The sequence below is a fragment of the Symphodus melops genome (assembly GCF_947650265.1).
Source record: "Symphodus melops genome assembly, chromosome: 20".
In the NCBI taxonomy this organism is placed as follows: domain Eukaryota; kingdom Metazoa; phylum Chordata; class Actinopteri; order Labriformes; family Labridae; genus Symphodus; species Symphodus melops.
The window spans coordinates 5,194,598-5,220,414 of record NC_136710.1 but is presented as its reverse complement, the minus strand read 5'-3'; the positions used below and the strand labels follow the sequence as shown (position 1 = coordinate 5,220,414).

Sequence of the window (25,817 nt, the reverse complement as noted above, 5' to 3'; positions counted from 1 at the left end):
ATAGGGATGAAATCAACGTCATAGAATTGAATTTTTTTGTGTAAAAACAACAGTAAAAACAGGATCAAATTTCAATAATAATTTGTTATTCCCCCCCTTCAATTCCTCCTCTACTACATACAATGCAAACACCTGGAACTCAGTGTCAAAACAGACCGTACAAACGGTCAGTGCAGGCATACAGTGAGACATCAGAAACACTAATGTGCTCAGCTGCTTAGGTCAGGAAGCTAAAGGCTACTGTTTTGTCTTTTACTGTCATAAAAAGTAATGAAATCATTATTATTACTTTTGAATGAAAGACGTGTTTGCTGATGTTTATGAGTAGGATGTGCGTTTGCTCATGTAGATTTCTGTGTAAATGATTTATTCTCCAAACACAAACTTCTACATGCACCCAAACCAAACATCCCAGTGTGAAGGATTGTGTAGATTACTGATCAAATACACAAACAATGATGTACTTTCCAAAAGGTTTCATTACATGCAACTCTCTTTCACTTCCTTGAGGATTTATTTTTTTATTTTTTATCGTGAACATACTCCCAAACAACAGTGATGTGTTTTATAAAGAGAAGAGAAATACAAAAGAGTCTCGTCTGTATTCAATCAGCTTAAATAGAAAAAGAATTTGAAGCCGCATGACAAAAAAATTAACATTCGAACATCCTTTCAGCTGAAGATGTTTTGTGCTTCTGTTTTTGTGTGTGTGTGTGTGTGTGTGTGTGTGTGTGTGTGTGTGTGTGTGTGTGCACTTGTGTGTTAGTGTACGTTATTGTTCACATAATAAAGGCAGAATGACGCCGACCGGCCTGTCAGAAAACATACATACAAACTCACTGATGATGGAACGAGGGAGAGGTATCTTTTATCCGATTCTCCTTCATACAATATGTGTGTGTGAGTGTGTGTGTGTGTGTGTGTGTGTGTGTGTGTGTGTGTGTGTGTCTCGTACAACGGTGTTTGGTATTTCTTTACCAAACATGTTCTAGCTACTATAACTAACTAACTAACTAACTAACTAACATCTGAAGATATTTTTCATGTTTGATCAATGTCGTTTGTCTCCATGTTAGTATGTAAACCTACAGTATGTGAACGGCCACACAATGTTTTGTTCTTCATGCTTTTAGACATCCATCGAAACAACAAATGTGTAAACACTGAAACCCGTCTGACGTCAACAGAACTTTTTTTTTTTTTTTTAGCCAGCAGGACAAGAGCTAGAAAACAAGTTGTAATATTAGGATTTATCCTTTGTAGCCAGAGCCGAGCACGAGATCAACAGTTGCATCTTAATCTTGTTATATACATGAGGGAAAACATGAACCTCAGTTTAGACGTGGAAGCATCGAGGGAAGATTATTCACTGACTCGCCAGACAGCAGGTGAGAAAACGTTTGTACATACAATTTAGAGCTCCAGAGACTTCCACTGGGGGAAATTCTCAACCTGGCTCCATCCGAATGTAACAAATCCACAGAAGCACCTCTAAAGCTCAGTGGACACAATTTCTCTTTATTTTGTTTTATATTGACTCAAATGATTCGTCTCAGACGACTGCTTGGCGATGAATTCTTTGTCTGGCTGAGAAATGTTCAAGTCCCTCATGAAAACAGAGCGTTATTTTTACACTTTATTTTGAGTGTTTGAAGATTTTGATATTGCTACACAACCAGTAGCAACATAAAGCAGCCAATGTCGGGGCGCTGATGGTCGAGCAGCGTACAGTGTACAGAGGCTATAGTCCTCCTGTGGCTTCTTTCCCTTCATAGCTTGCCACAATGTCCTATTCAACATTTTTCTAAAAATAATGGCAACCGCCTCCCCAAAAAAAAAAAAAAAAAATTATAATAATAATAATAAAATAAAATAAATAAAAACAACAATCCTGTGTCCCTCAAGTGAACATTTAAAACTTGTTTTTAATTAAATATGAGATAGCACCACAAAATGTAAATAGCTCCTGAATAAAGGCTCCCTCTCAGACCATGTTGGTGCAGATGTTTTAGGTGGTCAAACACCCAAAGTGCATTAGAAATAATATTGCATTTAAAATCGGCAAGAACTGATTGTTTTCTCTTTTTTTTGCCACTTGGGACACAAGCTGTGGAAAACCACTACATGCAATCACCTAATAGAAATGAAAAGGAGAAAGTACAAAAACGTGTGTACTTACACTTCCAACTGATACGGCGCAACATTCAGGAAACGACACAGCTCACACACCACTCCAGTCCACATTTCACCGTCCTTTAAGTTCTGTTTGGCATTATATTTAATTCAAACTGCAGACGGCCGAATGAATTTAACCACTGGCACTGCTCCAATCTCATTTTCTTCTGTAATTGATCTCCTTATGACTTGGCATTTTCTGTAGCCAAAGTTAGAATACTAAGATCAGCACAGCTCCAATAAAGGTTCAGTCTCTAAAAGGTGTTCACTATTTTCTTAATGCCTCAGAAACCTCTTGATTGATCTCAAATGTGGACTCCAATGAAAACAGGATCAGCCTCAACCCGAAACACATCCATCTCTAAGCTGTCCAATAAGTTTACTCCTTACAGATGTCTGTGTCCAAAACCGTTACAGTGCATATCGTGCTTATCGTTATGACGGTGTGTGTGTGTGTGTGTGTGTGTGTGTGTGTGTGTGTGTGTGTGTGTGTGTGTGTGTCTGTGTGTGTGTGTGTGTCTGTGTGTGTGTGTGTGTGTGTGTGTGTGTGTGTGTGTGTGTGTGTGTGTGTGTGTCTGTGTCTGTGTGTGTCTGTGTGTGTGTGTGTGTGTGTGTGTGTGTGTGTGTGTGTGCGTGTGTGTGCATTTCAGAGCAGCCTCCCCAGCACCACTCCCTCTCTGCTCCTGGCTTCTCCTCTAAGGATCTCCAAGAAGCCCAGTTTGGTCAAGAACTCCAGCCTCTGACGGTCCGTTGGTTGGACCTCGCAGAACACACCCTGAGAACCTGAAGATTTCATACAGACGTGAGGTTAGACGAGATCAAATAAACGTTATTGTCAGATTGGGAAATATTGAGAATTCAAATATATTAAAGGGATATAACTCAATTACCAATTAGACAAGACAAATAATATTCAAAAAAGACTTAATTTAGGCAGCTTTGAGGAGGAGGAGAATGGGACACCATTTGTTATGATATGATCTTCCCTCCTATTGGTTGACGAGGTGTTGTCACTGAGCCTTTCAGCCAAGTTGAAATTGTCTAAAAGCGTCACTTGTAACATATTAGGTTGTATCTGGGGCTTCTGTGGCCTGAGGGGAAGTTGGCCACACAACCTGAAAGCTTTTAATCTAAGGGTCTGATTATGGAAGTCTGCTCCTCAAGGAGGATAAGAGAGATTGCAGTGCAGTGCACTAACGCTACGTTGTGATTAGAATAGTAATGTGTGGATGCTCAGAGCCACAGTCTGTGAAATGAAAAAGCTGAGTGTGAGATAATAAGGCACACAAGGAGTCCTCACCGTTAGCCTTTAGTGCAGCGAGGAGGGCGTTGAGAAGAGTGCGGCTGACACTGACATCCACCAGCTCGGGCAAGGCATCCAGGCGCAGCTGAGAGGGGAAGTGAAAGAGGAGAGAGTCGGGGTACTCGCCCTGGTCCTCTTCCATCAGCTTGATCAAGTCCTGCACACAGGTAAGCACGAGGACAGTATCAGAGGGTGCTGCGTGTTCCTCAGAGTCAAAGATAGAAATGTTTGTTGTTGTTGAAAATAGTTTGCCACTCTATGAGTCATTTTCAGTAATTGCCAGTACTGCTTCACTCATTGCACCTTATTAGAAATGAACTTTCCAGATACCAAACATATCTAAAGATATAACTGCTTCAGTATTCATAGACGGATTGGTCTACAGACGTTTCTTTCCTCAAAGATAGAAAAACATTTGCAAGCAGGCTGATTTCCTCCAAAAAGCCTTTTTATTTCATAAAACATTAAGAGTGACATTAAAAGAAAACGGCACGATGAGGTCTAAACAGGAGAAGAATGGAACAATAATAATGAGGAGGGACATAACAGATGACACATCACACTCCATCTCCATCATTCTCTCTTTAACGCACAGCTCAGGCTGATAAGGATTTGCATTGCAGAGGCTTAAAAAAGTACGAACAGATGCTTTTTTTTAAAAACATTAACCGACTCAGTTTAAACGCCAACAGTTTAAAAAACTTAAATCTTTAAATTAAAAAGCCTTTAATATATCTAATTAACCTTACAAGTGTCAGTGTCAGTATGATACGATCAGACAGAAGTCAGGAAGTAACTGCCCTTATTTTTCACCATTACCTGAGTTTGAGTCTTTTCAAAAAAAACTCACAAGACCTGATGAGCAGACAAGTTGTTGTCTTTTAAAAAAAGGTTTTCTAGTCATAGAGAAAAATCCATATTTGTTACGTTCCTATGCCCCGAGACAATAAATGATTTTCCGTGATGCCTACATATATTCACCTGTGCGTTGGGGTGTTCGTGTCCTCCTTTGGGAGGGTATTTGTCCCTCATGGCGGGCAGCCAGCTGGCCTGGCAGCGCTTGGCAAAAGAGCGGACATCCTGGATGCCCAACACGCAGCCACACACACCCAGCTCATCCTCCAAGATAAAGCTGTACTCCGGGCACAACGCCAGGCACGGCCCGAGACACCTGTGGACATCAAGAATGTACTCTGTAACCTTTCAAACAGTTTGCTTGTATATCAGCTTTTGATTTTTTACACACACACACACACACACACACCTGTCTCCTATTACATCAGGGTGAGCAGGACAGGAGCCTTGGCTACTCTGAGTCCTGATGTGGAGCTGTCGCACCATCCGATACAACTCCACCTACATGCAAGAAGAGGAAAAATGACAAATGGTAAATGGATTGAGCTTCTAGTTGGGAGAACACCGACTCTACCACTGATTTATTTTCTCACACAAGACAAATCAGCACTGACAGTGAGCTCTTTTCGTTTTCTTTCTTGCAGGACAGCCCCAGATAAGGTCGTGTCACTGACTTAAAGGTACATAAAGATGGTCCAACAGCATACATATTTGGGACTTATTCTACCTTGTCTTTGCTGTGATAGGGCCTGATGTTATAGAGACGCGAGGTAGGGAAGAGAGGAGGAGGATGAGTGAAGAGTTCGCTGCTGCTGCCGATTGGGAGAAGCATCTATAAAAGCACAAACACAAACAGGCAGTTATTCATGAAGGGACGTCTTTATTTTTGATTTAAGGCTACGAGAACTCTGATGTATAAAACGAGGCGGGGGAATTAAAAAAATTCATTTGCTGTAGTCTCGTACCTGCACCTCCCCAGACACCCCCCCTTTGAACGCCCACGGTTCTGACTCCACTCCCAGTAAATCGGCTCCTGTGGACTTTCCACACCCTGTGCCAGACGAGAAGCAGACATCAGTATGAGGGAGTCTTACAGTGAAGGATGTGAGTTATTATTGAAGACAGTTAGTACGGCGGGTGAGTTTTATATTAGCTCAAATTAGCTTATTTTGAAGTCGTTGCATAGCCAGTGTGTTTGATTGCATAACTAGTTGATCAGAAGGCAGTGCATTCTGATCTGCTAAGAAAAACAATCAAGGGTCAAATTAGAGAATTAAACTTAACGTTAAAGACGGACAAAGAAAAGTCACGCCTACTCACAGTGAAAACAGTTCTTCCACGTCCCAAATGAGGAGCCATCACTCACCACCCGTCCGTCTGAGAGAGAGAGAGAGAGAGGGAGAGAGAGAGAGAGAGAGAGAGAGAGAGAGAGAGAGAGAGAGAGAGAGAGAGAGAGAGAGAGAGAGAGAGAGAGAGAGAGAGAGAGAGAGAGAGAGAGAGAGAGAGAGAGAGAGAGAGAGAGAGAGAGAGGCCTTGGTGTCGTGTGAGTAGGTAAGCTACTTGCTAATTGCATCATATTTCTACTTCCTACTACACCAAACTTAACTTGTGCTATTATTGCAAACAAATCTTACAACACAATGCTACAGAGCACATTTTTATATTCATACTACACTACTGTAGTAAAGCTAAAAGACAGCATGGAGAGTCTACGATAAAAACAATAATACAGTAAAGCTGAACACATTACAACATGCTCTCTGGTCCTTTGATTATTGTCTTTATGTCAAACTCACCCAGCCAGCATATGAATGCTTTGGCCACCAATGCTGTGTTTCTCAGGTCCCAAACGTAAGGGTAAAGGTCGTATAGGATGGCCCTGTTGGCCCCGCCCACCACGCTGCAGTGCAGCTGGGCGATGTCTTCACACAGAGACAGGAACCTGGAAGCCCGGCCACGCCACTCATCAATCTGCATACACGGGTGGAAAATCACTCACATACTATCAGTCAACAATCAAGTCTTCACATCTTTAAATGACTTTAAATGCCTCACCTTCTGAGGTGGTGACTTGTTGCCGTTAGCGCTGACCATCTGGCAGTTTGATTTGAGCCAGTTCAGGTCCTGCAGCAGTTTCTGGGCAGAGAGACCGTGCTCATGGGGCAGATAGTAAAGACCAACCAGCAGTCGCACCTGGGACTCACTTAGTAGGCCCTTCCCACCAAAAGGCCCCCGATCCTGGGCCTTCTGTCCCCTACCTCCACCTGATGGCGCTCCAGGCCTTGATCCTGAAAGCTGTTGATTCGGTTGACAAGGCTGAAGCGACCTCCCCCCCTCCCTCTGCCCCTTGACCGTAGTTGGAGACGATGGGGATGAACTGGAGTCCAAGGGGAAGACGGGAAGTTTGGCCACGGGAGACGTCCTTCTGAAGGTGGAGGGGCAGTCAGATCTGTCGGCTGTTTTACAGCGAGATACTTGAGCAGAGGATTGCTGGTCTGTTTGCGTGCACTGCCGACCTGTTGTGATAGAAGATTACCTTGTTTTTTTATTTGTTGAATAATCACGTCAAAACAACTGCTAAGCAGTAAACAGCACTCTGATATAATTCATTAAGGAGACGTGAGTGTCATGTTTCACCTGCTTGAAGTGGTTGATTGAGTTCTTCCATCCAGTCATGTAGTGCAGCAGACAGAGCTTTATCAGGGCAGTATTCAAACTCTCGATCTAAAATATACAAAACATTGTGTTATTATGTATAATGACAGCTGAAGTCTCCTATTTATGTAAACAATTACCAACGTTTTACTGATTTTAATCCATCTTTAATATTTAAGTCAAATGTTTATATCATTGACTCGTTTTGTCCAGGGCAGCAAACTAATCTTCCTACAGAGTCTAATTTTCTTAAGTAATATCTAACGAAACTTGTATGAATTTCTGAGCCACATAATGGGATTAAATTGACGTGACTTTGAGAGCTGTTTGGTGACATTTCTTTTTTTAATCACTTTACTTCCTCTTTCCTTCCACCTGCCCTCGAGTCTCTTTGCCCTTCAGCCACATCCTTCTCTCACCTTTCCCCTCCTTGTTTCCAGCTCTGTGCCAGTTTCCCAGAGTATGGAGAGGGACATAGTTGGCTTCAAACTCGCAGTTAGGGTTGAGTAAGAGGCCTCTCAGGTGGCTCCTCAGCTGAGACTCTCTGCCCTTAAATGGCCCCAGGAAGAGACGTCTGGAGTCATAGTCATTAGCGTGCAGGTTGTCCCAGATGAGTGGGGGACGCTGGAGGACACACTCCACCTCAGCCAGGCAGTCGACAGTCAGTTTCCTGGAGATGACCTTACTGCCTTTGAAAACAAGAGGAAAGAGAAAAGGTCGACATGTGGAAGCCTAAAGTTTGAGAAGCAGAAACATCCAAATCTGAAGGACACGAGAGGGGACGGAAATGCATCAATAATTGTTGTCATTTTTTGCTTTACAGACTTGTGTTTGATACCAGTGCTTGGACTCACACGTTACTAAGTAATGCTACTACTATTTGCGGTATTTTATAGCATATAGTTACTTTCAAGATTCGATAACGCCGCTCATTTATGCAAAAGAGCCGACAACAACACAAGATTCAAGTGTATCAGTATCAGTTTGGCAGGTTAAGGTACACTAACGTAGCACACAGTAAACATAGAAACGGACTGATTAGACTTTGGGTGTGAGCTTTCTGTCTCTGAAATACCACATTTTATTTCCCCTGCTCGAGTTAAACGATGAGAATTGGGCAGCGTGTTGTCGTCTCTGTGCAGGAAGGAAAGCTTCTTCTCACAAGAAGGAAGCACAGAGCCAAACAACAACAACAACAACAACAACAACAACACGCTTCTCCGGAGCGAGCTGTCAGAGAGCCTGACCCTGCAGACACACAGGGAGGAGACAGCTTTGATTTAAAACTCCACGATCTGTAAGACTTTTAAAGAAGTGCTTTAACTGTTGAGTATGTAGCAGGACGGTTTGGGACCAAACTGGTAAAATACAAACACATTGAAAAGGACTACAAGATGACAGCAACACTAAATAATATGAGGGTTGACTCTGTATAATAGTAACTGTAATTAGTTACTTATTTTTCACTAACTTGCCCAACACTGTCTGTTACTAACAATCATATTTCATGTGCATGTGTCTCACCTGTCCAGACCACTGTGATGTCGGGCAGAAGGTCCTCTCCCACAGTCTGCAGGTACGGAGACTTGGACACACTGGGAGAACACAGTGACCCACAGTACTCTGCAGGACGAAAACAAACAGAGGTTTATTTAATCCCCAGGCTTCATGGAAAGGCAGTGAAAGCTGCTCACGTCAGATCATACAGAGTCCTGACGACCGCAAAGATACGATTCAGTTACCTGTCGGGCAAAATAGAAAGATGGGCGGTTCCCCCAAGAACCGATAGATCTCATTGGTTACAGTGACCTGAGCGTGGGCGAATGAGGAAAAGGCCTCGCTGTCAGCCTGACACATGGAGTGATCGATGTCATCGAAGAGAATAGCGAACGCCTGGCAACCCAGATCGGATACCTTGAGAAGCACATGAAGTTGTTGATGTCAGAGAGGAGGAAACAGAGACTCCGACACCGGTGCATCATGTTTGAAGTTATTGTGTCGCGTACTTGTCTCAGCTTGCGTTTGAGTAGCGTCAGGTCACAGGCAGAAGAGAAGACGATATCCTGACCAGGTGAGAGGGCGTAAACAAATTGCAGGCCTCTGGATTTGGCCTCCACTATGAGAGTTCTCAGTTGACCTACAGGAGGAAAGACGAAGAAAGACATTTGAAATAGAAAATGAGACAAATTGACAGACAGTAACTTGGTGCTGCAACAAAAAAAGATGGACACCATCACCACACTTAAAAAAAATAATAATCCCAGACTTGTGTGTGTGTGTGAGTTTAGCTCGCGGCCTCTGTAATGATAAGAGCACCAGGTGATGTTCCTCCCTAATGTGTCTGTGTAGCAGATGGAGCGTGTGTGTGTGTGTGTGTGTGTGTGTGTAAGCTACATGAACTGACAGTAATATCTGTAACCACGGTGTGTTTATCCAAGAACCTGCACATGAACGCCTCCACATTTATGCTTCTCACATTTCATCCCAAAGCTCCTGCTTCTGCCGCGAGGTGAAACACACAGACCTTTTTACAGAGTTGTTATTGATGGACATTACAGACAGACGGACTGAGGAAGGATAAATGGACAGAATGTAGTTACCCTCTTCCTCGGGAGAATAGACTTCTCTCCACAACAGTCTGTGTTTGAGGTCATCTTTCGGGCCGTAGAGGTAGGTGTTTAACCCCCAGCACTGCATCCTGGCACAGAAGACGTGGGTTAAAGGAGTCATGCTGACAGCTTGAAGTGTAAAAAAAAACACTCACACAAGATCAATGCCAATTCAGGGTTTTTGCAAACATGGGCAAAAAGTGTAGAGGAAGACAAAGACCTCTGACACCGACTGTCCGATCTTAAATCATTTAGGCTTCTAAGACGGTTGTGTCGCCAACTCTCTCTCTCTCTCTCTCTCTCTCTCTCTCTCTCTCTCTCTCTCGCTCATTAAACGGCTCTCTGTCCTCGCCCCTGTGGTACTTTTTTGAGATGCATATTGATCGTCTGTCTGTGTTTGACGTAGCTGTTTGTCCATCATTTGATGGGAGGGGCTTAATGGATGTCACGAGGTAGAAGAGAGAGAGGCAGATGTTTCTTATAGGAATGTTCAAGTTGCATGCTGCCACTTTAAGAATATAGATCCATACAAAGGAATAGAATATTGATCATAGAGCTCTATTGGGTTTTGGTTACATGAAATTCCCCTCTGAATTAGATATTATCGACAAACCATGAACATCGCTCTCTGAAATTGGACACTTTTTTTCTATCACTTGCAGGTCGACCCTCGCTCACTATATTTCCTTGACAGATGAAGCGTAGATCATCTTGAGAATACTTCCTTCCTCGAACACTATTTGCATATCGTACACACACCGAGAGCCCTGCTCTGCTGTACTACACTTATGCAATACTCTGAATTGTGCCTGCATCCCACTCTTGAGTCTAAAAGGGACATTTGAAAATATAACAGGAACCCACACAGTGAACTGCTGAAGCACCAAAGTTTGGATTCAAATTCATCCTCATCAGGTCCAATTAGAGCTGTGATGGCAAATAGAACAACGTTTTATTTGCAAAACAACAAGTGAAGGTGCAAGAACTCCAAACAGGCAGAAAAGAAGACGAGAGGAGGGCTCAGATTGGAAAAAGATAGCACACGAATGATAAAGGTTCATTATGGAAAACATGATTGTCTCTATCAAATCTCATGACACGTTTGCAGTGAAAGGAAATGTCAGGAAAGATGTTTCACTGTGTGCCGACCTGATGGGGATGATCGAGTCAAAGCCAGGAAATCGACTAAGTCATTCGGATTCACCTTCTTTTATGGCACCATTAATGTTTTTTTACAAGTTCCAAGGAAGTTCAGACAATTCAAACTGAGCCAAAGCCGCAGAGAGCCGGCTGCCAAACAGAGTAAACATCAAACCCCACCACAGGTTCTTCTTCTCTATCAGCTGTATTAAACAGTCGTATCTGCCCCCTCCCTCCTCTCCTCTCCTCTCCTCTGTGGTCAAGCTTGGCTGAGCTTCACAGCTGAGGATGAGTCTGCCCTTTACACTGAAGTAATTCTGTGTCAGTGCTTCCTCTCAGATCCGCCTGAAACTAAAATAAAGGAATGCAACCGATCGTTAACTCATCCTCACTTAACAAGTTAGTAACACCGGTGACAACATACAGCATGCACGTGCAATCTCTCAGATGCCCGGTTCTTTACAGCTTCTTTTAAAGTGGCACACTTACCATTGAAAGAGAACTTTTCTCTGATCCATAGACCATGGCCTCCCATAAAAACCTGCAAAAATGAAACAAAAGGAAAACAATATCTTCACATGTTAATGTTCCCTTTAATAATGAAGGTGCAGAAGCCATGTTATAACTGAACTGTTAATAATAATAATAATAATAATAATAATAATATGTTGCTTTTTATCATTGGTGGAAATCATGTTTGGTATGTTAAAGTGATTCTTATTATTCCATTACTGGATGTAAAACAAAGAAGAGTGTAACTGTGCACGATAAGAATCATTTAAACTGATTCATCAATGTCAGTATGTTTGCATGTTGTTCCCTGCTCTGCAGCCAATATTCACAAGCTACAACGTTATCAGTTACTTGACACTGTCTGGGTGAATAAAACACGGCTCGCTCTTCCAGTTAATAGTTAGGAATAGAGTTTGGCAGAGGCATAATTCATCTCTCCAGCTTCTCTCTATCTCACACTTTCTATTTTTAGAAATGAGAGCATCTCCAGTGTCCCTCTCTCTCTCTCATTTGTGTGTTTAAATCCACAGTGTGTGTGTGTGTGTGTGTGTGTGTGTGTGTGTGTGTGTGTGTGTGTGTGTGTGTGTGTGTGTGTGTGTGTGTGTGTGTGTGTGTGTGTGTTATGTCTGAGAGTTTTTAGAGAGCAGTGATTGTCCTTGGCCTTGTATTCAAATTGGATTATTAAGAGGGACTGAGGACAAACAGGCCAGTGTTGTAACAAAAGTTCAAATGAATGAAATGGTCTGAATAATCAGAAGTCTTTTAAAGTCAGGGATGAGTCATGAGTCACTAAGGGAGCAAAGACGCCAAGCAGCTGCAGTTGCACCTTGTCAAACGTTAAATAAGAGAGTTTAAAGTTTGGGTTTTTGGACCAGTGTTCGAAAAACATCTGAAGAAAAAACATTTGGCTCTGGTCATTTTCAGACTGAAGCTGCTGTGATTGATGAGCGCCGCTGAGAGACTATGCAGGCTTGTGTTGGGACACATCTGATTAAAATAAAGTATATCAATCAAGCCTGTATATGTTTGAACTGTGTATTAGACCAAAGCAACAAAATAATCCAATACAACACAAAGGCTACAAAGGCCATAGTAGCAACACTGAAGGTCAACACATAACATTTAAACACACTCTGTTAGTCTGCCACACATCTGCACAGGTATATTACATTTAACCACACCCAGGTGCAAAACCTGCAAGTGATTCAACTCTATTTAGAAGTGATGTGTAATAAAGAAGCAACACAGGCTAAAAGAAAGCTGCTGTCTGCCTCATCACACGAAGTCGTCACAATGGAGTCTAATCCCCAAAAGACATCAACATCAAAGTCTTAACTGTTGCACATTTTGTTGTTACATAAATAATTGTTCATTCTCAATTAAGTCTCTCCTGATTGAATACACATGATGGCTCCCACTTATATTTCAAAGACTTTATTAGTTAGGTGAAACAAAGATGGCATCTGTTTAGATCACTACATTAAATGTGAGAGCAGGGTCTGGTTTGTGTCTTCAATTTGTAGTTTATTTTATCCTCTTCTGATTTAATTACTCAGAGAAAGTGTTTAGGTTTCCTCTGTTTTCTTCTTTCAGGATCCCCTGAAGCATCATATCATCCCAACAGACGTCCTCACAGTCTCTGGTCATTTTACCAGCATTGTGATATTTTCTATTTGAAGTATAATCCTTACAATCATCAACATTACAACATTGTGTTACTGTCATCATCATCATCTTTTGCACAGGCCATTATCCAAAGTTTTTTTCCCTCATTTCTAAGGCTGCTGCCTTTGGACCGGTCATGATCAAATAGCCTGCTTCTTGATCCATGCCTAAAGCTGAAGGATTTTCAGACACATCATCTCTCAAACGTCAGTAAACTTAACAAAAAACAGGCCACTACTGCCTCTTACCACCATTTGTGATTTCAAAAGAAGAAGCAATAATATATAGGTCACAGTGGTTTGCTCAAGATCATCCCACCGTGGTGAGATGGAAATCACATGATCAGACATGGAGGTGAGAGATGAATTCTCTTACCTTCCACCACCCCACAAAGAAACTGCTTCTTCTCGTCCATCTGCTCTCCCCGCTGCCTCCTGCTTCCAGTCGGCCTCCTTTATGAGAGAGGAAGAATAATATTGCTTTTCTTAAATTCCGGAGATGATCTCCATGTTTCTCCTCGATCTCCCTCCTCCAGCTCCTTTTCTCCCTCACCTCCCCTTTTTTTTTTTTACATCGTCGGAGCTGTCTGCTGCGTTCAGGTTCCAAACGGCAGCTCCATCCTTCGGGCCGCCTTCTTATCAAAAGACCATTTAAAAACAGGAAAACCCGTCAAACTAGTGTGACCCTGCAGAAAAGGGTTTATCTTACTAGGGTTTGTAAAACAAAAACGTCATACAGATAAGCCTTTTGGAGTAAATGCTGTTGTGACAGGCTTTTATTTTATGACTGCTGTGTACAGGTTACAATGGCCAATTAAAAGAAGAATGGTGAATTAAATGTAACTATCATTTTTTTTACCATAATGGAAGACACAACTACACGTCTGTTTTGTTATTATGAAAAGCGTTAAATACAGGAGAAATATTTTGGCAGACAATATTGTATGGCATGAAAGCATCATTGTTCATCATGTAAACAAAAGGCTCCATTGGCCTAGAGGCTGGTCACTGCCACGGCACTGGAAGCATTTGATGATAATCTCATGATAATCTATGTTAGATAGACGTGATTTCTCTGCTCTGAGAGACTCGTTTAGTCGGCTACTGTATCCTATGTTGGTTTAGGACGCAGAAAAACTAAAATGACTCCAATAGTTAGGCCTATAGCTTTAATATAGCCTATTCAATGTCATATAGGCTTACTTGGCATCATAATTCATTAGGAATAAGTAGTCTATCCTATTTAAAGTAGGTCTACGATTTCAAGTCTATAAGGGCTATTGTCCAAATATAAGAGTTAATTCATAAACAGAGAGTTATATATTATTCTGTTTAAAAGGAACCTGAAAGTAGTTTACAATCTTCCTATTAAAAATGCTGTGATTTACGTCATTTATGTTCGTTTCACTTAATGCATATTATTCCCTGTGCCGTGAAGGCAGCATCTGCCTCCACTTTCACTCTTCGGTCCGCACATGCGCACTAGCCTGCATGATGTGTGAGCGCCACCATAGATGAGCGCCACAGTGTGACTCTAAAATCAAGGAAGCTTGATGATGGTCATCATGACTATGCAGGCAATCATTTAGTTAGTGTGTGTGTGGATGGGGACGTGATCACTGTCAAAATACATATTTCCCCAAATTCAGACCCGTTGATAGACCTTAGTCTTAGGGGGGAGCATATGAAATGCATGGGGGGGCACAATTATTATTATATATATCAGCATTAGGCATATTTTAATAATCCTATATTGTACATCACGTTAAACATAAACAACAGCAATATGACCCAGTACACTAATAAATGATTCTGTACTCATGCACATTAAACTTAATATATCTGATGAAATTATTCAAGTAACTTTCAAACAAAAATGTTTAAGATAGTATCTGATTATTTTGGTTGCATTAAATTTCGTCTTTATGTTTATGTAATTCTAAATTAAGAGACTTTTTAATGAATCCAATTCAATAGAATTAGCCAGTTTTTGGTTGACGAGCACTTCATGTTATTTTGCGCCATTTTTCTGCTTTTGAATTCAGCAGCTATCGTCTGGTCACAAGACAAAGAAAGTGCGAATAATTTAACTCAACAATTACATTTGGTTGACAAAGGAGAGTTTTTTTAATACTGTAATGTTAATGACCACTTTATCTATCTATCTATCTATCTATCTATCTATCTATCTATCTATCTATCTATCTATCTATCTATCTATCTATCTGGGCTTTAACAATATTCTTAAATAGGTACAGTATAAACATTACGGCTTAAAGAGATAAAGACAGCCTAAGCTTGGAGCGATGAATTATTTTAAATTAATAAAACTGATGTACTTGAGTGCAGCCTATTGTAACAGTCCTCCCTACGTGCTTAATATACATAATTTGACAGTCAGCTAAAATCCATTCAAAAGTGAGTGATTCAGGTAGTTAGTTGTTCTTTGATTTATTCACCAGATTGAATAAGGAGTGAAAACTACGAGACAAAAGAATGTAACACATACATATGTATACAAATGTTTTGACAATAATGCACATTATTTTAAACTATTAACCCGAGTATGTATTGTGAAAAATGATGAGTCAGTGGTGTGCTGAGAAACCTGGAACCTGGGCGAAGTTGTCGCGTTATCTCTCTAGAAGCAGAAGATAAAGGTTTCTGCACCACGTGAAGAAACGGAGAAACGGAACAACATGGCTATAGGAGTGTTTGTGCGCTGGTTTGACGGAAAGGTGTTTTATGTCAACCTGTGTGACCGTGAGGAGCAGCTGGAGAGCACCACAGTGCTGCAGCTGAAACAAAAGATCATAGAGATAAAGAAGGACCCTGAAGTCACAGGTAAAATCACTTAGTATTACGGGCCTGCATGCTGCATACATGTGTTTATGGTTTGAGAGGAAAGTTAGTTAACACAAAGTAACACAATTATTTAGACTGCAGATGTCAAGTTAGCCTGTGGCATAGTTTGTGTTTCTGGAGAGCAAACAAACAAAATTAGGGGCTTGGAAACTCTTTCAATGACTTTTATCTGGTTATAACACAAGTTAAATTATATGCATCTTCATTGCATAAAGAAGCTAACAAGACTATAAAAAAATGTGTATTTCTATAGTTATTTTGAATGTTTAGAATTGCTGCCCGGTGGCTTCTTTTTTTCTTTTTCTTGTTTTACAATATTTTCTGTGAGGAACAGTGAGCACAAGCAAAGATACCTGCTGATTTACACACAAAAAATATTACTATTTTAAGACTTTAATTCAAAAACAGGTGCAATCAACTACATAGAGACATCTTGATTTTTTATTAAAATGTCCAAGAGACAAATCAAACAAGACTGGGAGGTCAACTTCAGATACTGGAATAAGCTGAAATTACACAAAGCAGAAATGGCAAACAAACAAAGAATTAGTACTAACCATTTATAGACGGTTCCAGTACAGTTTTTAATGAGCGTCTGATTATAACTCCCACATTGTGTGTTTGTTTCTGTGTATTTTGTAGAGGACAGACTGGAGCTGATCTTCAGAGGTCGAACGCTGGTGGACTCTGCTCTGCTTCCTGACTATGGGGTTGTAAACATGTCAGTGGTTAATGCTTCTGCAAACCTACGAGGAGGGGGAGAGCTGGAGTCTGGGAAGGGAGACGATTCAATGGGTGACAAGGACAAAAACCGGAGTATGGAAAAACTGGCTCTTTTCTAAACCATGATCAAAATAAATCTTTTTACCAATCAGACTGATTGAAAAACACACCGAGCTGTTTTGTCCTTTGAGCTTAAGAGAGTTTGTGCAATTCATTACTACCTGACTGACATCTACTGAATTTTTGCAATTGTCTAGTGAAACTATTTTTATGAAATGAGTTGAGTTTGAAGTTCTGACAGAACTCACAAAATGTTTTGTGTTCAAAGAAAGATGTTTTCTTCTAATCGTAACAGAAACAGAAGTTATTCCAACTGAAATGCAGTCATGACTTAAGAGTAAACATATCTTTAATATTTCATCATCTCCATTGTTCTCTTTTGTCTTCATCTCTGCTTTTTGCAGCAATTTCTGGACTTTGTTCATCCTTTGTCCCAGTTTCTTTGGCTGTCGTTCTGACACTGTTGTCAGTTTTAGCCTCTGCAGTTTTTAGTCTATTAATAGTAAGGCTTCTGTCAGTCCCCTTCTTATTTGAGTCTCTAAAACAGTACATTTCTGTTTTTTCTGTGTCAGTCCTTTGTGTTATTGGTTCGTCATTTTCTAACCAACAGTTTGAATGCTGTGCTGTCGGGCTCCCTCTGGTGTTCAAATACTGGAAGTGATCAGTTGATTTCCTGTCAAGTTGCTGGCTGTTTGGCTCAATATTTTTTGTCCTTTGTCTTCTTGAATGCTTTTTTTTTGTGTGGCTTCAAACACCCTGTGATTATGCTTATTGTCCAGGTCCCATTGTCTGTTTTACAGCATTTATTGGATTTTTTTTATTTGTCCCAGGTTACCTGACTGCTGATATAGGCCCAATAAACCGGATCTGTTTCTTATAGGCTACTCAGGGACTTTTACTCATTTATAGGAAAACACAGAACTACCAAGAACTTGTGAAGCGACGTTACTAAAAAAAAAATATATATCAAATTTTGCTCAAAACCTTTTCTTTTAACTGCGACAATTAAAGAAACTCTCGTTTTAGGCCACACAGTTAAACAACAGAATATTATTATTGAATGTCGGCTAAAAAAGTTTGTTAAAAAGTTTAAATATAAAAAGTGAAATGGTGACATGGTTAAAATGTGTTTTTAACTTTCCCTTTAAGGTTTTTACCAAACCGGAAGAAATGTCGCCCCACCTTCACAACACGCACAGCTCTGTACCAGAGACTGTAAACAGACAAAAAGGTTCAGATTAAAATAAAAATAAGGATTATTGGAGCTGGGGTTGTGATTTTACTTTCTCTCGTTTTGTCTCCTCTCGCTGATATAGTAGGATATCGAAAGTGAAAGAAGACGAACACGCTGCTCGGTAACTTTCCTTATTTCTCTCCCATTTTACTTCTTAGACCTCCACAAGTCATTGTTGATAACACATCTGTTTTAATGTATGGTAAGTTGATTTTTGTTTTACGCCGGCTAACTTTGTCGTTTTAAAAAACAATGGCAAGCTGCAGTTGTTTCCATGACACTCAAACAGCAGCACTCACTGGCTGCATTATGTCGCCTCCTTAGTAATGACACTGTTTCTGATCCATTCAGTAACATTTGTCTTTAAACTGAGCACCAGTGACATTTTAGACACCATGCCTGTTTACAGGATCTTTTAATGCAAAATAAAATTGTTCATTGAAAACATGTAGACTACAATAGAAAGACTTCCTGTGTCATAGCCTTTTATCCTTTCATGCAACTTGTATTTGATTATATTTAACCATTACTTAACCAGGTAGTTAACCTACTGAGATCAAGGCAGCAGAATAATCTCATAAATACACATTACATGATAAAGAAACTGTTTACAAACGAGTCAACATGAGCAAACAACTACAACTTTAGTTCAAATGTAATAAAGCCGAACTAGGACAGCTATAAACTTTGCAAATAGCCCAAAGCACAAGTAACATTTCTTACTCATGTATGTCAGAACTCGTGTCAATGTACTTTACAGAACAGATTCAGGGAAAGGAATCCGGATGCAGTTTTTATACGTCTTGAACTTTCTCCTCCTTAACGCTTGGACGAGAGTTAGATCAGCATATTTAGAAAGAAATGTTTAGAGAATAAAGACTCGTCTTTCTAAAGATGAACAAAGACAGCTCTCTTGACTAGTTGACATCCTGTGCTTCGTGTTTTGTATTTTTTGTTTGAATTATTAACCTGCTTGCCTTGTCTTGATATTCTGCTGTATCTGTTGTGTATCTACAGGCTGAATCCACACTTCTCCCAAAGTCTTCAGTGATCCAAACATGTCAACATTTGAAGTATATCACTATGAATCATAACTTAGTGGAAAAGTTCAGAAAGAAACTCCGCAGCTCAAACATCGCAGGTAAATAACGTGAAGTTTCCCCACGTCCCTCTAAATGCGATGGCTTAATGTCACTGTGTGGTTTGTTTAGATTACCACGGTCTGAAGAGTCCGGGTCTCACCTGCTACTTGAACAGCGTCCTCCAGGTGCTCTTTATGACTGAAGACTTCCGGGAGGCTGTGAAACAGTGTGTAACTCCAGCTTCATGCTGTCCTGATCTTTTTACATTAGATTGATTAAAGAGTTTGATATGTTTACTCTCCTCCCCGAGAGTCCGATGAGAAGACCCCTCTCTGGATCTTGAGTTTTGGGAGAGAGCGAGCAGCTTGTTAGTTTTGCATAATGTCTGAAAATAAGAGGGAAAATGCTAATTCATTCTCAAGGTTACAAAACACATTAAATACTGTGTTGCATGTACAGTCAAATAAATTGTACCTCTCACTGTGTAACAGATACTGCAGTGACGATTCAACGTCTATGGACTCACATCTGGCGAAGCTGTTTTCTGACTTGGAGAAACAAACTGCCAAAACACACAACATAATCAGAACACTTGGCATCACGAATGGTAAGCTCGGACTTCACACATCACATCGCTCTCTTCTGACTCCCGGAGGCTGACAGAATGAAAACGTCTCTTTGTCCATTCACTCAGTGTACGAGCAACGTGATGCTGCGGAGTATTTTGAGAAGATCCTTTGTCTGAGCAGCCCAGAGACATCGCAGGTACAAACAAGTCAAATGTTTTCTCATCGTGAGACTCTGAAACGATCTGACTTTAATACCGATGCATCTCAGTGTATATGAGTCTTTTAGCTGGATTATGCAGAAAAAGTTTGATGTTTTTTTTGTGTTTGAAATCTTCCTTTAAATAGACTCACATGTTCAGCTCACTCAGGACTTATTGAACCTCTGATGTGCTCTGTATCCAGTTATTTAAGGGAGAGCTGACTCACAGGACCAGATGCCTCAAGTGCAAACACGTAAATGATACCAGGAGCGCTTTTTGGATTCTGCCTCTAACCGTGGAAGAATCTTGTCATCAGATCTACAGTGTGGTACTCTCATCTACCCAAACACAAATACGTTTTTGTTTTCTATTTTTAAAAATGCAAATGTACTCATTTGATTGTGTTTTTAGGAAAAGGGGTTGAAGGTCTTCTTCAAGAGAGAAAAATTCTGCGGGGACAACAAGATTTACTGCACCCACTGCAATAACAAGGAAAATGCACTTTTTGTGAGTGATTTGAGATTTTCCCTTTGGGATCATTTTCTCTTCATTCTGATCCTCAAACAAAGTTTTATAGAGCATGTTTGCCCTTCCATATTCCTGGAGTACAATGTATGAAGTCTCATGTTTTACTGATGTTGTTCAGGGCTGTGAGGTAGCTCAGCATCCACAGATTCTGACCCTCCTGCTCAAGAGATTCAGCTTTGACTACAAACGCAGGCGTCACGTCAAGCTTCACTGCAAAGTGGAAGTCCCCCAAACTTTACACTTGATGGTATGTTTTTGTTTTGTTTGAATTACATCTTTGCATTTCTTACATGTGTCGACTTGTAATGTTGTTCCCCTCTCTGCAGCGTTGTAAATACGACCTCTACGCTCTCGTGGATCACTTTGGTGATCTCACAGGAGGTCATTACACGGCACAAATCAAATCCTTTGAAACTCAGGGCTGGTATCACTTCAATGACGACATTGTTCGGGGGGTAAGGAAGCTTGTTTTCAATGCAGTATATGCATGTACAAATCCTCTCCCAGTGTCGAGTACTGAGAGCATTGACTGTTGTATTTCATATGTCTCAGGTCAGATCTCCTCTATTCGGGGCTGGAGACGAGTGTTTGAGGTCTTGTACAGCGTATCTGCTCATGTACAGGAAGGGTACGTTTGAAAAGTATCAAAATTTAATGATGTATTTTAAAAAAGCTCCTTATTCAGCACTTCATTTTCTCTGTTTTTTTTTTTTTCTCAAATTAATTCAACCAGAAACAAAATGCAGCAATGACTCACGCTGCTGAGGAACAAATCTCATTTAGGGGAATCCATCAAGTTTCATGTGGACTATTTAACCAATTTAACAATTTAACAACAACATGGAGAAATGTTATTTTTTTTAATTACATTTATAATATAAGGATGAATCCAAAACACTGTTTTATGTATTTACTTTCATAAAGTTATGAAGAGCAAGAAGCTGAAAGCTCAAAACCATATTACCCATTACTACACTTCTGTTTATTAACACTTCATGCATCGGAAGAAATAGAATGGCTGTCAGAAATGTAATACTATTTAAACTGCATGTAGTTTAAAACAATACAATCTTTGTTCTTTTAATAATAAACAGTGTTGGAAAATATTAAAACTTTAAGAACAACATCTATTTAATATTTATGCTTCAGAGAGTCATTGATCCATTAGAAATAGCCAGCAAACTCCTGCAGGGCGTCAACATTGCCTGAAAGCCCTGGTCATGTTTTGTTACTAAAATGTTGTAGTAAAAAGTAGAAATCCCGTAGAAATTCAAAAGCACAGTTTGTACAAACCCTTCATAAAAAGAGTGCTTCAAATACAATGTTGATTGTTTTGATTGTTGATGATGATTCTTTAAGAACACTGAAGGAGATATTCTTCTGCGATGTTCCTCTCTGTTCTTAACTTCATACTGTGAAGGGATAGTGTGTGTGTGACACACACACACACACACACACACACACACACACACACACACGGAAATGACACTATATAGTGTTGCGCTTTTAACATGTCCTGCTTCCCACTGATGAGTTTACTTGAGTTCAGGTGAGTTAAGGTTAATGGGATTTTTGGTATAATAATGAAATTTCTTTTCCTTCTTCACAGTGAGAAAACAACCTGGTAAATCTGATGAGGGCCATCTGACAGCTTGCAGCACAAGTCAACTGGAGGATGAAAACAACACAGAGGTCTTGAACGGTGGTTTGTTAAACCAGAGCCATGACGATGTGGTTTTGACAAAACAGACACAGTTTTCATGTTGCCTCGAAAATCAGCTTAATTATGGGGCGGCGTCTTTGAAGCCACACAAAAAGAGGATTCAAGAAGACGAAGGACAAAAAAATATTGAGCCAAACAGCCAGCAACTTGACAGGAAATCAACTGATCACTTCCAGGATTTAAACACTAGAGGGAGCCCAACAGCACAGCATTCAAACTGTTGGTTAGAAAACGATCATCAGGAAACTGAAAACACAAAGGTGACCAGGACTGACAGGAAAACACAGAAACATACTGTTTTAAAGAGATTGAAGGGGACTGACAGAAGCCTTATTATTAATAGACTAAAAACTGCAGAGGCTAAAATTGACAACAGTGTCAGAACGACAGCCAAAGAAACTGGGACAAAGAATGAACAAAGTCCAGGAAATGCTGCAAGAAGCAGAGATGAAGACAAAAGAGAACAATGGAGGTGATGAAATATTAAATATATTATTTTTACTCTTAAGTCATGATTGCATTTCAGTTGGAATAACTTCTGTTTCTGTTACGATTAGATTAGTTAGTTTTAATGTGTTTTTTACATACAGTGACATCTACCTGAACATGTGTTTAAATGCATCTTTTGTACAACTCAGCTCAATCAAACAGTCAATCAGTTGTACAAATCTCGAAAGTAAGTCCAAAGCTGGACAAAACAACAGCTCGGTGTGTTTTTCAAAGAGTCTGTTTGGTAAACGGATGATCATCTTGATCATGGTTTAGAGATAAGTCAGTTTTTCCATACTCCGGTTTTTGTCCTTGTCACCCATTGAATCGTCTCCCTTCCCAGAAAGCGGCTCTCCTCCTCCTGTAACTCTTAGAACACAGTTTACCAATGACATGTGTTGGACCCCATAGTCAGAAAGCAGATCAGAGTCCTCCAGTTCTTGGTCTGCAAAGCGCAGCCTCAGATTGTGTGCAACATACTCTGTAAAAAAATAAACACAATGTGGGAGTCAAAATCAGACGACATTTCTCCCCAAACATAAACAACGATGTCATAGAAGTTTAATTTGATCCCTATTTGTTCAAAGATTGAAATGCATGGCTTTCCAGCAGAATGAACATGAGCACAGATTTGTTGTCATTCATGAAAACTCAACTTGAACCAACTATAAATGGTAATTTCTGCTTCTTTGTTTGTTAGTTTGTCACAAGCTTTCTGCTTTGTGTAATTTCAGCTCATTCCAGTAGCTGAAGTTGACCTAGTCATGTTTGTTTGGACGTGTGTTCTGTGTTCTTGTTTTTGAATTAAAGTCTTAAACTATTGTTTGATGTTTACAGTTTTTATAAATCAGCAGGTATATTTGACTGTGCTCACTGTTCCTAACAGAAGATATTGTAAAAAAAATAAATATATATATATATATATCTATATATATCCATCTTATATATATATATCCGTCGCTTATCCCGGGCCGACCGGGGCAGCAGTCTAAGCAGAGACACCCAGACTTCCCTCACCCCAGACACCTCCTCCAGCTCTTCCGGTGGGACCCCAAGGTGTTCCCAAGCCAGCCGAGAGACATAGTCTCTCCAGCGTGTCCTGGGTCTACCCCGAGGCCTCCTCCCGGAGGGACATGCCCGGAACACCTCCCTGCCCAGGGGGCATCCGGACCAGATGCCCGAACCACCTCAACTGACTCCTCTCAATGTGAAGGAGTAACGGCTCTGCTCCGAGCTCCTCCCTGGTGACCAAGCTCCTCACCCTATCTCTAAGGGTGCGCCCAGCCACCCTACGGAGGAAGCCCATTTTGGCCGCTTGTATCCGAGATCTCGTTCTTTCGGTCATGACCCAAAGCTCATGACCACAGGTGAGGGTAGGAACGAAGATCGACCAGTAAATCGAGAGCTTCGCCTTTCGGCTTAGCTCCTTCTTCACCACGACGGACTGATACAGCGACCGCATGACTGCAGACGCCGCACCGATCCGTCTGTCGATCTCACGCTCCATCTTCCCCCCACTCGTGAACAAGACCCCGAGATACTTAAACTCCTCCACCTGGGGCAAGGACTCCCCACCGACCCGAAGAGGGCAAACCACCTTTTTTCGGTCGAGAACCATGGCCTCAGATTTAGAGGTGCTGATCCTCATCCCAGCTGCCTCACACTCGGTAGCGAACCGCCCCAGTGCGCGCTGGAGGTCCGGGTTCGATGGAGCCAACAAGACCACATCATCTGCAAAAAGCAGAGACGAGATCCTGTGGTCCCCGAACCGGTCCCCCTCCGGCCCCTGGCTGCGCCTAGAAATTCTGTCCATAAAAGTAATGAACAGAACCGGTGACAAAGGGCAGCCCTGCCGGGAACAGGTCCGACTTACTGCCGGCAATGCGAACCAGACTCCTGCTCCTGTCGTACAAGGACCGGACCGCCCTTAGCAAAGGGCCCCGAACCCCATACTCCCGGAGCACCCCCCACAGGTGCTGCATTTAAACCAAAGTGGTTTTACCACTTATAAAGGCTGAACTCATATCATGGGGGTTGCTCTTTTTTTGTTTACATCTTAGTGTGAATGCAAAGTGTTCTTTCTATAAAGCTGCTTCAACAGCATTTATTTTTGTATATGTTTGTGATATTGGGTTGTCTTGAGGAACACGGTCGAATGCCTTCTCCACATCCACAAAGCACATGTGGACTGGTTGGGCAAACTCCCATGAAACCTCGAGCACCCGTTGGAGAGTGTAGAGCTGGTCCAGTGTTCCACGGCCAGGACGAAAACCGCATTGTTCCTCTTGGATCCGAGGTTCTACAATCAGCCGGATCCTCCTCTCCAGAACCCTGGAATAGACTTTCCCAGGGAGGCTGAGGAGTGTGATTCCCCGGTAGTTGGAACACACCCTCCGGTCCCCCTTCTTGAAAAGAGGGACCACCACCCCGGTCTGCCAGTCCAGAGGCACTGTCCCCGACCTCCACGTGATGTTACAGAGACGTATCAACCATGACAGCCCCTGCACATCCAGAGACTTAAGATCCTCAGGGCGAATCTCATCCACCCCTGGAGCCTTGCCACCAAGGAGCTTGCCAACTACCTCGGTGACTTCGGCTTGGGTGATGGACGAGTCTACCTCTGAGAACTCAGCCTCTGCTCCCTCGGTGGAAGACGGTGGGATTGAGGAGATCCTCGAAGTATTCTTTCCACCGTCCGACTACATCCCCAGTTGAGGTCAGCAGCTCCCCACCTCCACTGTAAACAGTGTTGGTGAAGCCCTGCTTCCCCCTCCTGAGGCGATGGACGGTTTGCCAGAATTTCCTCGAGGCCGACCGAAAGTCCTCCTCCATGGCCTCCCCGAACTCCTCCAAGGCCCGAGTTTTTGCCTCCACGACCGCCCAGGCTGCGGAACGTCTGGCCTGCCGGTACCCGTCAGCTGCCTCAGGAGTCCTATGCGCTAGCAACGCCCGATAGGACTCTTCTTCAGCTTGCCTCCCTTACTTCCGGTGTCCACCAGCGGGTTCGGGGATTGCCGCCACGACAGGCACCAGAGACCCTGCGACCACAGCTCAGAGCAGCTGCTTTGACAATGGAGGTGGAGAACATGGTCCACTCGGACTCAATGCCCCCAGCCTCCCCCGGGATCTGTGAAAAGCTCATCCGAAGGTGGGAGTTGAAGACCTCGCTAACAGAGGGTTCAGCCAGACGTTCCCAGCAGACCCTCACTACACGTTTAGGCCTGCCGAGTCTGACCGGCTTCCTCCCCTGCCAGCGCATCCAACTCACCACCAGGTGGTGATCAGTTGACAGCTCAGCCCCTCTCTTCACCCGAGTGTCCGAGACACACGGCCGAAGGTCAGATGACACGACCACAAAGTCTATCAACGACCTCCGGCCTAGGGAGTCCTGGTGCCACGTGCACTTATGGACATCCCTGTGCTCGAACAT

General features: G+C 41.9%; 3 protein-coding genes across 3 annotated transcripts; 2 read left to right on the top strand and 1 right to left on the bottom strand.

Annotated features, from left to right (window-relative positions):
• Nucleotides 1-693: 693 nt before the first annotated feature.
• On the bottom strand, nucleotides 694-13,468 carry LOC306841824 (protein O-GlcNAcase). Its single transcript, XM_079371828.1, has 17 exons — nucleotides 13,291-13,468; nucleotides 11,227-11,278; nucleotides 9,589-9,686; nucleotides 8,995-9,125; nucleotides 8,731-8,902; nucleotides 8,513-8,611; nucleotides 7,408-7,677; nucleotides 6,971-7,057; nucleotides 6,389-6,849; nucleotides 6,130-6,304; nucleotides 5,654-5,710; nucleotides 5,299-5,384; nucleotides 5,061-5,165; nucleotides 4,743-4,834; nucleotides 4,460-4,649; nucleotides 3,476-3,635; nucleotides 694-2,958 (listed from the first exon to the last, which is right to left on the bottom strand). Exons 1-17 carry the CDS (start codon nucleotides 13,328-13,330, stop codon nucleotides 2,822-2,824), a joined length of 2,412 nt encoding a protein of 803 aa, XP_079227954.1. The 5' UTR covers nucleotides 13,331-13,468; the 3' UTR covers nucleotides 694-2,821.
• Nucleotides 13,469-15,557: 2,089 nt separating this feature from the next.
• Nucleotides 15,558-16,920, top strand: LOC306841837 (uncharacterized protein). The gene is made up of 2 exons (XM_079371845.1): nucleotides 15,558-15,758; nucleotides 16,422-16,920. The coding sequence occupies exons 1-2, from the start codon at nucleotides 15,614-15,616 to the stop codon at nucleotides 16,619-16,621; spliced, it is 345 nt and encodes a 114-aa protein (XP_079227971.1). The 5' UTR covers nucleotides 15,558-15,613; the 3' UTR covers nucleotides 16,622-16,920.
• Nucleotides 16,921-17,658: 738 nt separating this feature from the next.
• On the top strand, nucleotides 17,659-23,010 carry LOC306841831 (ubiquitin carboxyl-terminal hydrolase 12-like). Its single transcript, XM_079371835.1, has 11 exons — nucleotides 17,659-17,917; nucleotides 18,814-18,937; nucleotides 19,008-19,104; nucleotides 19,370-19,485; nucleotides 19,573-19,643; nucleotides 19,850-19,975; nucleotides 20,059-20,154; nucleotides 20,294-20,422; nucleotides 20,502-20,630; nucleotides 20,728-20,803; nucleotides 21,785-23,010. The coding sequence occupies exons 2-11, from the start codon at nucleotides 18,880-18,882 to the stop codon at nucleotides 22,372-22,374; spliced, it is 1,488 nt and encodes a 495-aa protein (XP_079227961.1). The 5' UTR covers nucleotides 17,659-17,917; nucleotides 18,814-18,879; the 3' UTR covers nucleotides 22,375-23,010.
• The last annotated feature ends 2,807 nt before the right edge of the window (nucleotides 23,011-25,817 follow it).